This window comes from Hypanus sabinus, unplaced genomic scaffold (genome assembly GCF_030144855.1).
Source record: "Hypanus sabinus isolate sHypSab1 unplaced genomic scaffold, sHypSab1.hap1 scaffold_1500, whole genome shotgun sequence".
Taxonomy (NCBI): Eukaryota; Metazoa; Chordata; class Chondrichthyes; order Myliobatiformes; family Dasyatidae; genus Hypanus; species Hypanus sabinus.
The window spans coordinates 39,633-51,815 of NW_026779575.1; the positions used below are offsets into that span (position 1 = coordinate 39,633).

The following is a 12,183-nucleotide window of genomic DNA, read 5'->3' on the forward strand; positions in this document are numbered from 1 at the left end:
CCAGACTCCACTGTGAACTCTATTGCTGCTGGTTCGTTTCTAAAAAGTTACAGTTCGTAACACAATTTTATAAAACTAGTTAGCCCACATCTGGAGTGTTTCATACAGTTCTGGTCGCCCCCATTCTCGGGAGGATGTCGGGGCTTTGGAGAAGGCGCAGAAGAGGTTTACCAGGACACTGCCTGGATTAGAGGGCATGAGCTATAACGAGAGGCTGGACAAACTTGTGTTGTTTTCTCCAGAGCGGCGCAGGCTGGGGTGAGACTGGATGGACGTTTATAAGATTACGAGAGGAATAGATCGAGTGGACAGACGATATATTTTTCCTGGGGGTTGAAATGTCTAATACAGTTAAGGTGAGTGGAGATGTGAGCGGCGTTTGCGTCTTTCCACAGAGTAGTGGGTAAACGGACATCTGTCTGGGGGTGAGAGACCAAAGCGGCCATGTGATCCCGGTTCCTGTTCACGTTTCTCTGCAGATCTGCAGCATCTGCGGGTCACTGCTCTACCTATACGTGTAGCTTCATCTTTCCCCGTTCAGACAAGGCAGTGAGATCCGGATCTGTCACGTCCTCTCGTTGTGGTGGACAATATGTTTTTTTTTCGGCAATATTTTCAGCATGTTTCATTCCACTGTTTTTACCTGCTGAAGTGCTGCCGATGTTTCTGGGTGTCTGACCCACTCATGTGAGAATTTAGCTTTTTATAATTATCTGAGCTTCTCATAAATGTGTGCAGTTCAGTTAAGCTTCACTCCACTACTTCCAAAGCAACCACCCAGTCAGTCAAATAGTTCCACACAATTAAAATAGTTTATTACATCTTTTTTTTTCATTTTGTACTATTTATATAATTTAACAATGTGATAGTTATATTCTTATATTAAATCACAATTGTTAAAATCTATGGTCAAAAATTAGGTTCTACTTCTGAACGAATTTCATGACATATGCCGGTGCTATTAAACTTGATTCTGATATTGATATGGGAGACCCACCACCAGTCACCTGATCCCACTTACCGCAGATCGTAATGAGAGATTAACGCCTTTTCTATTTATTTGCGTTCCTCAGAAAGACAACAGTTCAGATTCCTTCTGTGGTTCCCGAGCAAAAGCTCAGTCTGTCTAATATTTGCACACAATTAAAATGGGGAATTTGTTTATTATCATCATGTACTGAACGACAGTGAAAATCTTCCCTGACGTACCATCCACACAGATCGATACATTACAACGGTACATCGAGCTGATATACGATAAAACAATAACTGTAACAAACATTATGGCTGCAGAGAAAGTGCAGTGCAGATAGACATATGGTGCAGGGTCACGTCGAGTTACATTGTGAGGTCGAGTCCATTTTATCATTCATTTGGCTTATAACTGCAGACAGGAAGCCGTCCTTGAGCCGGGTGGTTCTCTTTAAGGCTTTTGTATCTCTTCCCCGATGGGGGAGCGGGTTTGCAGCAAGAATGTCCAGGTTATGAGGTTCTTTGTGTACAAGGCCTGCTTTTCTGAGGGAGGGGAAGTGTAGGGAGAGTCCATGGATGGAGGCTTGTTTCTCTGATGTTCTCTGCTCTCCAAAGTTCTCTGCAGTTCCTTGCAGTCATGGGCAGAGCAGTAGCCATACAAAGGCGTGAAGTATCGACAAGGAGCTCAGAGAACTTCACCCTGCCTTGTGTAGCTGGATCCTGGACTTCCTGTCAGATCGCCGGCAGATGGTAAGAGTGGGCTCTATCTCCTGTCTCTCTGACCCTCAGGACACATACCCCACAGTGTTGTCTCTTTGGCCCTCTCCTTTACTCTCTGTGCACCCATAACACTGTGTTGCCACCCACAGCTCCAACCTGCTAATGAAATTGGCTGACAACACTACATTGATTGGCCTAACCTCAAATAATAACTTTCAATCGATCAAACGCCTCCCGACAAGGTTCGGTCCAAACATACTTTTCACGCTTCTTCAGGAGATTGGTCAGAGAAAGAGCGATAGCAGCAAAGTTCTTACGAAAATATCCATCCATTCCCAGAAACCTTCTAAGAGCCTTCTTATCAGTCAGAATAGGAAGTTGAGAAATTGCCTGGACTTTTGCCCGAACAGGAGCCAACTTGCTTTGACCAACAACATAGCCAAGACAGGTCACAGTGGCATGGCCAAATTCACTCTTAGCTAACTGTAAGGTCGTCCTGAGAAAGCCTGTCAAACGGCTTCTCTACTGCAGAGATATGCTTTTCCCAAGTGTCACTCCCTGTGGCTAAGTCATCAATATAGGCATCTGTGTGTTCTAACCCTCGAATTACAGAAACAATCATTCTCTGGAATGATCCTGGACCATTTTTCCTTCCAAAAGAGAAAACATTGTGTTCATACAACCCAGAAGGTGTCACAAATGCAAAAATTTCTCTACCTCTGTCCGTCAATGGATCACACCAATACCCTTTCAACAGATCAATCTTTGTAAGAAATTTAGCTTTTCCAGACTTATTGATGCAATTATCCTCCCTAGGGATAGGAGAGGATTCTGTTTTTGTTACTGCATTTACCTTCCCATAATCAGTGCAAAATCTAACGCCACCATCAGGTTAAGGCACAATAACGCAGGGTGAGCTCCAATCTGATGCCAAAGGACTAATAATACCATTTTCATCATATATTCAATTCCTTGCTCAGCCAATTTACACTTTTCGACGTTCATGCAATATGGGTGTTGTTTAATCGGTTTGGCTTGACCAATATCTACATCATGTACTGCGACTGTGGTTTGCTTGGGAACATCGTGAAATAAATCTTTAAACATCAGGATTACTTCCTTCAGCTGTTGTTGTTGCTTTGGCTGCAGATGAGCCAACTCGTTAGCAATGTTTTCTGGAACAACCGAGTTCATTAGCCTAACTGGGACCATGTTTGGCTTGTGAAAATTCTCAGACGAGTAGATTGTTTCATTCTCAATATGTTTTGACAACAACACTCACAGACGGTGCCTGCTTGTCAAAATACGGCTTCATTATATTTATGTGTACCACGGGTGTTAGTTTACGTTGGTCGGGTGTTTTAATAGCATTATTCAGATCATTAATTTGAGAGACTATTTCAAGCACCTTATCTCCCACCTGATATTTTCTTTCTGAAGCCCACTTATCAAACCAACACTTCATTTTGTTTTGAGAGATCTTTAAGTTTTGTCTCACTAGACTACAGACTTGGTGTAGTTTATTCTTGAACTTCTAAACAGAGTCTAACAAGTTAACATGTACATCCCCATCAATCCACTGTTCCTTTAACAAGGACAAGGTTCCCCTCACTATAAATTTTAAAAAGGGTTCACCGAATGCAGTTATAGGGCAGAGTGGGGCCACTGGGGTGACCTGATTCGGTTTACCCACAACTTGACAAGTGCGACAGCTTCTGCAAAAGGTCACAACATCTTTCCTCAAATTAGGCCAGTAGAATTATTACATAACTGTTTACAGTTTTATTCACTCCAAAATGTCGACCTAATGGCATACTGTGGGCCAAAGTTAAAATTTCAGCCATATAACTTTAGGAACTACAACTTGGTGAACAATTTCCCATTCCTCACTCGCTGGTATAGCAGGTGGCCTCCACTTCCTCATTGACACTTCATCATGAGATAATACCCTACTGGCACATTCTTAATCTCATCATCTGAGAGGGCTGTTTCTTTTAAAGCTTCAATCTCAGGGTCTCGGTTCTGTTCTGCTATAAACTCCTTCCTAGACAGGGATAAATCTTTCTCATCAGACTTACGACTGAATCCTGTTGAAACAATGAAGGCAGAAATTCCCTGACAAGTCATCATAACCTGAATCCCGATTTTGGCTATCATGGGTATCAGAATCATGCTGCACAGATTCGTCTGCGTCGGCATACTTTTAGCCATACTTTGAGTTCCTGCGCAGGAAGGATAAATGTTAAAATCCATCTGTGGGTCATCAGCGGTTGTCTTAGTTGTCAACAGCGCTGCAGGAACAATTTTAGGTCATTCCTTAACAGCAAACTAACATCTTCCAATGGTAAAATGGAGTATAATCCAATTTTAACAGGTCCCAAAAGCAACCCTGACAGTAAATTTACCTTGTACAATGGCACAGAAACCATGCTACCCCCAAAGCCTTTAATAAGATTTACTTCATCAGTGTTCGTCTCATCACCAAACTTTAGAATGCTGTCTAATATAAGTGACTGAGAATCCCCAGTAACTCGAAGAATTTTTGGTAGTTGGGTTGACCCTTCCTTTACTAATACAAACCCATTTGACATAAAATGATCAAAAGCCTTCTTAATTCAGTCAGAGTTCTCAGTCCATAACGGAGCCTCAACAGAATGTTCAGAACCCTGTGGGTTTATAGGTGCGTCAACAAACTGAACACCGGCATTTGGGACTGGCTTCTTTTCATTTTTCTTATTCAGGATAGAACAATTAGCCATCACATGACCAGCTTTCTTACAATAGTAATGAGCAAGACCAGAATATTTCTCTTTCAACTGCTTCCCTTCATCCTTACTCTTGTCACTAGTCCCAGCTGTAATTTCTGGTTTACCCTGGTGATCTCTGGCACTCTTTTGGAAGCTCTTATTTGGGATAATCTTAACCTTATGAGTAAAAGCAAACTCATCTGCTATTCTATCAGACTCCTGCAAATTGGCAGTATCCTTTTCATCTAAATATGTCTTTATGTCGTCAGGAGCACACCTTTTGAATTCTTCAATTAAAACTAACTCTTTCAAGCTATTAAAATCATCATATATTTATCATCATCATATATGTGCACCAGCGATCAAAACACACAGACTTCTCATAAGCAAATTACATATGTCCGGTTCACAGATTTCCACAAATTTCAAAACTTTTGCCTGTATGATTCTGGGACAAACTCGTAAGCTTTGAGCACAGCCTGTTTCACTATGTCACAATCAGCTGCTTCATCAACTGTCAAAGCAGAATAGGCTTGCTAAGCCTCCCCCTTTGTAAGAGAACCAACCCTCTTTTGGCCACTTTAAATTCTAAGCAACCTTCTCAAAATGCTGTAAGTATTTATCAACCTCTTTCTGATCAAATGGAGGTACCAATTTAATTTCCTGACTAGCCTCAAACTTATCACCAGAGTCTAACGCTAGACCCCTTTGCTGAAACCACTGTATCTTTTCCAGCTCGAATAGCCTCTGTCTTTCTGCTTCCTCCTTCTGTTTTTCTGCCTCCTCTCTGATTTTCTGCCTCTCTAGCCTCAAATTGCCTCTGCCTTTCCGGAGCCTCCATCTTTAATTTTTCTAACTTGTCCTGGAGCTCAAGCTCACTAGGTTTACTTCCAGGAAACACGTCCAACTCCTCCACTTTAAACACACCCTCAGATACATAATGTTCAGCTATTACCCTCTGCATCTGTTCCCTCCTCATTGTCAATTTCAACATAGCAAGTTTTAACCTTCTAGCAAGACTCAACAACTCAATCCGTCTGCCATCCTCTAATGCCTCAGAGGTTCCCGCTTCCAAACAACAATCAGCATCCGCTGCTGATTTTCTACACACAAATATATCAAAAGGGACTTCCCCAATGAAATCGATAATTAATGACTACGCCCCCATAGCTGTTCATATCCCAGATGCAGGCCCCAATTTTGTTATGAATCGTAAAGCTTTAGAAACGAATCAGCATCAATAGACTACACCTGGAACAACACACACAAAATACTGGTGGAACACAGCAGGCCAGGCTGCATCTATAAGGAGAAGCATAGTCGACGTTTCAGGCCGAGACCCTTCATCAGGACTGCCTGAGACTGCCTGACAAAGGGTCTCGGCCTGAAACGTTGACAGTGCTTCTCCTTATAGATGCTGCCTGGCCTGCTGTGCTCCACCAGCATTTTGTGTGTGTTTGACTTCCAAGCATCTGCAGATTTCCTCGTGGAGACTACACCAGGAGTCTGTTTTTGATCTTAAAACTATCTTTATTAGAATCGACTTATAATATAGTAACTTAAGCAAGATAAACAAAAGTTAACAGTGTTATGTGTATATATGTGTGTAAATATAAATCCAAAACTATTGAGCTTGGGGGGAACAAGGCTTGGAGTCTTGAGATGGTAAAGTATGAAAGTTCAGTTCAACCACAGAATAGGTGATGAGAGAGATATATGTAATCCAGGGTAAATGTCGAGAGAAGGCAATTATGTCGAATTCCACAGGTTCCATGGTGGTAAAACAAGAGAACAGTCACTGTAGATATTATCTGTCATCCTTCCAAATCCACATAATAATTATCACCCAAAGTGACTTGTCACAAGGCGTATCGTCTTCAAGTGAATTACCACACCACACCCAGGCAAGGGTTAACACATCAGTGGTCTTCACATGATACCCCAAATCAGATCCACTCCTATGGATCAAACGAGGTGACAACCACACATTCGATGTATGATGAATCGATAATTAACCCATACTTGCGGGCATAGGAAAATTCCAAACAGTGACCCTTGGCACCTATTTCCCTTGTATCGATCTTTCCATTTTTCCTCCTTCATCTCCGTCTCACTCTGAGTGTCTGTGTCCTCAGTTAAAACTAAACAAGCTGTGAGTGATGTAAACAAGCTGCAAGTCAGACTGATTAAACTTCCTAATCTCTCTCTCTTAAAATGACAGTCCACAGCAAACAAAACCTAGGGATTCATTACAACTGACTGGTGTGCCAGTAGTTGGAATGACTGAGTGAATCCTATCCCACATTCTCAGCAGGTAAATGGCTCTTCTCCAGTGTGAACTCGCTGATGTCTCTGTAGTGTGGAAGAGTGAGTGAATCTCTTCCCACATTCTGAGCAGGTGAATGGCCTCTCTCCAGTGTGAGCTCGCTGATGTTCCAGCAATCTGGATGAGTTATTGAATCTCTTCCCACAGACTAAGCAGATGAACGGCTTCTCCCCAGTGTGAACTCGCTGATGTTCCAGTAATCTGGATGACTCAGTGAATCTCTTCCCACAGACTAAGCAGATGAACGGCTTCTCCCCAGTGTGAACTGACTGGTGTCTCTGCAGGGAGCGTGAGTGACTGAACCTCTTCCCACATTCTGAGCAGGGGAATGGCTTCTCTCCAGTGTGAACTCGCTGATGAGTCTGCAGGTCGGATGAGCGAGTGAATCTCTTCCCACATTCTGAGCAGAGGAACGGCTTCTCCCCAGTGTGAACTCGCTGGTGTTTCAGAAGGTTGGATGACAGAGTGAACCGTTTCCCACATTCTGTGCAATTGAACGGCTTTTCACCGGTGTGAGCACGCTCATGTCTCAGTAGGTAGGATGACTGAGTGAATCCCTTCCCACATTCTGAGCAGATGAATGGCTTCTCCCCAGTGTGAGCTCGCTGGTGTCTCTGTAGAGCGGATGAATGAGTGAATCTCTTCCCACATTCTGAGCAGATGAATGGCTTCTCCCCAGTGTGAGCTCGCTGGTGTCTCTGTAGGGCGGATGAATGAGTGAATCTCTTCCCACATTCTGAGCAGGTGAACGGCCTCTCTCCAGTGTGAACTCGCTGATGACTCCGTAGGTTGGATGACTGAGTGAATCCCTTCCCACATTCTGAACAGGTGAACGGCTTCACCCCAGTGTGAATTCGCTGATGACTCTGTAGGTGGGATGACACAGTGAATCTCTTCCCACAGACTGAGCAGGTGAATGGCTTCTCCCCAGTGTGAACACGCTGGTGACTCCGTAGGTCGGATGACTGGGTGAATTCCTTCCCACAGACTGAGCAGTTGAACGGCTTCTCCCCCGTGTGAACTCGCTGATGTCTCTGTAGGCGGGATATCAGAGTGAATCCTTTCCCACAGTCTGAGCAGGTGAATGGCCTCTCCCCAGTGTGAACTGGCAGATGACTCTGTAGGTGGGATGACTGAGTGAATCTCTTCCCGCATTCTGAACAGGTGAATGGCTTCTCCCCAGTGTGAAGTCGCTGATGTCTCTGTAGGGTGGATAACTCACTGAATCCTTTCCCACATTCTGAACAGGTGAACGGCTTCTCCCCAGTGTGAACTCGCTGGTGTCTCTGTAGGGTGGATAAATCACTGAATCCTTTCCCGCATTCTGAACAGGTGAATGGCTTCTCCCCAGTGTGAACTCGCTGATGTCTCAGTAGGCTGGATAAATCACTGAATCCTTTCCCACATTCTGAGCAGGTGAATGGCTTCTCCCCAGAGTGAACTCGCTGATGTACCAGTAGGTTGGATAACTCACTGAATCCTTTCCCACATTCTGAGCATGTGAATGGCTTCTCCCCAGTGTGAACTCGCTGATGTCTCCATAGGTTGGATAACTGAGTGAATCCCTTCGCACAGACTGAGCAGGTGAATGGCTTCTCCCCAGTGTGAACTCGCTGATGTACCAGTAGGTTGGATAACTCACTGAATCCTTTCCCACATTCTGAGCAGGTGAATGGCTTCTCCCCAGTGTGAACTCGCTGATGTACCAGTAGGTTGGATGACCGAGTGAATCCCTTCGCACAGACTGAGCAGGTGAACGGCTTCTCCCCAGTGTGAGCTCGCTGATGTCTCTGTAGGGCGGATGAATGAGTGAATCTCTTCCCACAGACTGAGCAGGTGAACGGCCTCTCTCCAGTGTGAACTCGCTGGGGACTCCGTAGGTTGGATGACTGAGTGAATCTCTTCTCACATTCTGAACAGGTGAACGGCCTCTCCCCAGTGTGAACTCGCTGGGGACTCCGTAGGTTGGATGACTGAGTGAATCCCTTCCCACAGACTGAACAGGTGAATGGCTTCTCCCCAGTGTGAACTTGCTGGTGAGCCATTAGGTCAAATGACTGAGTGAATCCTTTCCCAGAAATTCAGCAGATCACCAGACTCTACCAGGTGTGGTGTGAACTGACTGATGTGTCCACAGGTCCAACTGAATCCTTTCTCACACACAGAACAATGGCCTTTCTCACACACAATGGCCTTGCCCAGTGTGAACTTGCTGATGTACCTTCAATTGTGATAACTTTGTGAATCTATTCCCACTGTCTGAGCAGGTGAACAGCCTTTCTCCTGTGTAAAATGACTGGCTTGCTATTTGGTCAAATGATCAATTGAATCCCTCCCCACAGTCTGAGTAGGAAGGATAATCGACTGAATCCCTCGCTCCACTTCTTAAATATCCAGACAGAGACAGCAAAACTGGCGTTTTCTGTTTGAGATCCCCGGCGACAAATTCCTTCTCGTTTTTAACCTGTGAAAAGATTTACAAAATCCATCAATGGGTGTAGGACAACATTTCAGATGAGATTACTTGAGTTACCAAGGTTTGATTTGGTATCAAACGGTTACAGTGGGGTTTATCCCAAGCTGGACAGAGAAATCAACTCCTGACTGGGCAGAGTGCTGGCATCTGGAGTGACCATCAATTCCCCGAAGCTCTTCCTGTCTCTATTAAAATGGGGCATTTCTGCCGTCTCCAATCTGTGACCTGGCTCAGTTTGACTCTCTCCATTGGTATTATTCCCTGTTCCTGCTGAGCTGCATGGGTGCCTGGCCCCACAGTAACTGAAACACTCTCACACAAACAGTCTTTGTGGATGTGCATCTGGGATTTTATTTTATGTATTATTAACTTAAAGTGCTACAGCTTTAACACCATATAAAAAAATTCCTGCTGAGATGACTGGTTGGTCCGCACAGCTGTTAAAAGGGGTTAGAGTGAATTTTTGTAATATTTCAGGTTCTTGTAGAAAAGTACAACACAGAAACAGGTCCTTTTGGCCATCTAGTCTGTGCTGAACTATTTAAACTGCCACTCCCACACCCCTACCATCCAGGTACCTACACAAACCTCTTAAATGTTGAAATCGAGCTCGCATGCACCACTTGTGCTGGCTGCTCATTCCACACCAAGATGACCATCTGTGTGAAGAAGTTTCCCCTCATGTTCCCCTCAACATTTCACCTTTCACCCTTGACCCCTGGTTGAAGTCCTACCCAATCTCAGTGGAGAAAGCCAGCTTGCATTTACACTATCTATGCCCCTCTACCACAATCAAATCTCCCCTCAATCTTCTACATTCCAATGAATAAAGTCCTGACCTGTTCAATCTTTCCTTATAACCCAAGTCCTCCAAACTTGGCAACATCCTTGTGAATTTTCTCTGAAATCTTTGAATCTCTTTTAAATCTTTCCTGTAGGTAGGTGACCAAAACATCACCCAATACTCCAAATTAGGCCTCTTTTACAAGTCAACATAATATCCATCTATCGTCAGTATTTGGTTCATGAAAGCCAATGGGCTAAAATCTTTCTTTCCGTCACTATCTAACTGTGATACCACTTTCAGTGAATTAAGGACTTGTATTCCCCGGTCCATTCCTTCTACAACACTCCTCCGTGCCCGACCAGTCACTGTGAAAGACCTCCCTTGGTAGGTCAAACCAAAGTGCAACAACTCACACTGGTCTGAATTAAATTCCATTTTCCATTTCTCAAACCATTTTCCCAGGGGGTCCAGATTGCACTGCAAGCCATGATAGTCTTCCTCGCTGTCCAGAACACCACCAGTCTTGGTGGTCATAAATCTGCTAATCCAGTTAACCACACTATCATCCAGATTACTGATCTAGATGACAAACCACAACAGATCCAGCACTGATCCCTGTGGCAACCACTAGACACAGGCCTCCAGTCAGAGAGGCAACCATCTGCTACCACACTCTGGCTTCTCCCAAAGACAGTGTCTCATCCAATTTACTGTCTCATCTTGAATGCTAAGTGAATGAACCTTCTTGACCAACCTCCCATATGAGACTTTGTCAAGTGCCTTGCTAAAGTCCATGTAGACAACATCCACTGCCTTGTCTTCATCCACTATCCTGATAACTTCCTCGAGAGACTCTATAAGATTGGTTAGACATGACCTATCCTGCGCAAAGCCATGTTGCCTATACTTAATCATTCCACATCTATCCAAATACTTATATTTCCGGTTCCTGCTCATACGTTCCAGTAACTTCCCCACTATTCACTTCTAGTCACCACTCCGTGGGTTTGGAGATTTCCCTTGAATTTCATAGAATCATAGAAATCTATAGCACATTACAGACCCTTTGGCCCACAGTGCTGTGCCGACTATGCAACTTACTCTAGAAACTGCCTGGAGTTTCCATAGCGCATAGCCCTCTATTTTTCTGAGCTCCATGTAACTATCTAAGAGAGTGTTAAAAGTCCCTGTTGTATCTGCCTCGACATCCGCTGCTGGCAGTGCATTCGACACATCCAACACTCTCTGTGTAAAAAACCTACCCCTGACATCCCCTCCGCATATATTTCCAGGCACCTTAAAACTATGCCCCATCCTGTTAGCCATGTTAACGCTGGGAAAAAATCCTCTGACTCTCCACACACTCAATGCCCCTCATCATCTTATACACCTAAAAAAGGCTCCAAACATAAACAAAGAAATTATACATTGCTCTGAGGATTTGTTAGAAGTAAACAAAATTATGAGGGTATAGATAGGGTAAATGCAAGCAGCTTTTTCCACTGAGGTTGGGTGGGACGACAACCAGAGGTCATGGGTAAGTGGGGAAGGTGAACATTTAATGGGAACATTTGGAAAAGTTCTTTGCTGAAATGGTCGTGAGAGTGCAGAATGAGATGTCAGCACTAGTGGAGAATATGAGCTCGATTTCACCATTAAGAGAAGTTTGACAGGTACCTGGATGGTAGGGGTATGGAGGGTGATGATCCCAGTGCAGGTAGTTGCATTAGAGAGATTAAATGTTTTTTGGCATTGACTAGATGGGCCAAATAGCCTGTTTCTGTACTGAACTTCTTCATGTTTCTGTGACAGAGAAGCTGGCCAAACTTGTTTGGAAGGGAAAAGGTAGGAGTGACAATGGAGCAGCAATGGCTGGAGTTTCTGGGAGCAATTCGAGAGCTGAGTGATCGATACATCCCAAAGACGTGGAAGCATTGGAATGGCAGCAGGGCACAACCGTGGGTTAAATGAGAATCCAAAACCAACATAAAATCAGAGGAGAGGGCAAACAAAAGAGCAAAGGACCATTAGGAAGCTTTTAGAATCCAACAGAAGACAACTAAAGGAAAGTCAGATGAGTTCGGGAGTGGAATTATGAAATGGCTGTCATTAATGAGTTTTGGTTGCACCCAACAGTCCGCGGCATTTAGAGGAA

At 44.1% G+C, this 12,183-nt stretch overlaps 1 protein-coding gene across 1 annotated transcript; it reads right to left on the minus strand.

Moving 5' to 3' along the window:
• Nucleotides 1–5,866: 5,866 nt before the first annotated feature.
• Nucleotides 5,867–8,893, minus strand: LOC132387067 (zinc finger protein 850-like). Its single transcript, XM_059959426.1, has one exon. The coding sequence runs from the start codon at nt 8,808–8,810 to the stop codon at nt 6,747–6,749; it is 2,064 nt and encodes a 687-aa protein (XP_059815409.1). The 5' UTR covers nt 8,811–8,893; the 3' UTR covers nt 5,867–6,746.
• Between the last annotated feature and the right edge of the window lie 3,290 nt (nt 8,894–12,183).

Bases quoted from the DNA above. Each gene is read 5' to 3' on its own strand.
- LOC132387067 (XM_059959426.1), bottom strand. From the start codon at position 8,810: ATGGCTCACCAGCAAGTTCACACTGGGGAGAAGCCATTCACCTGTTCA.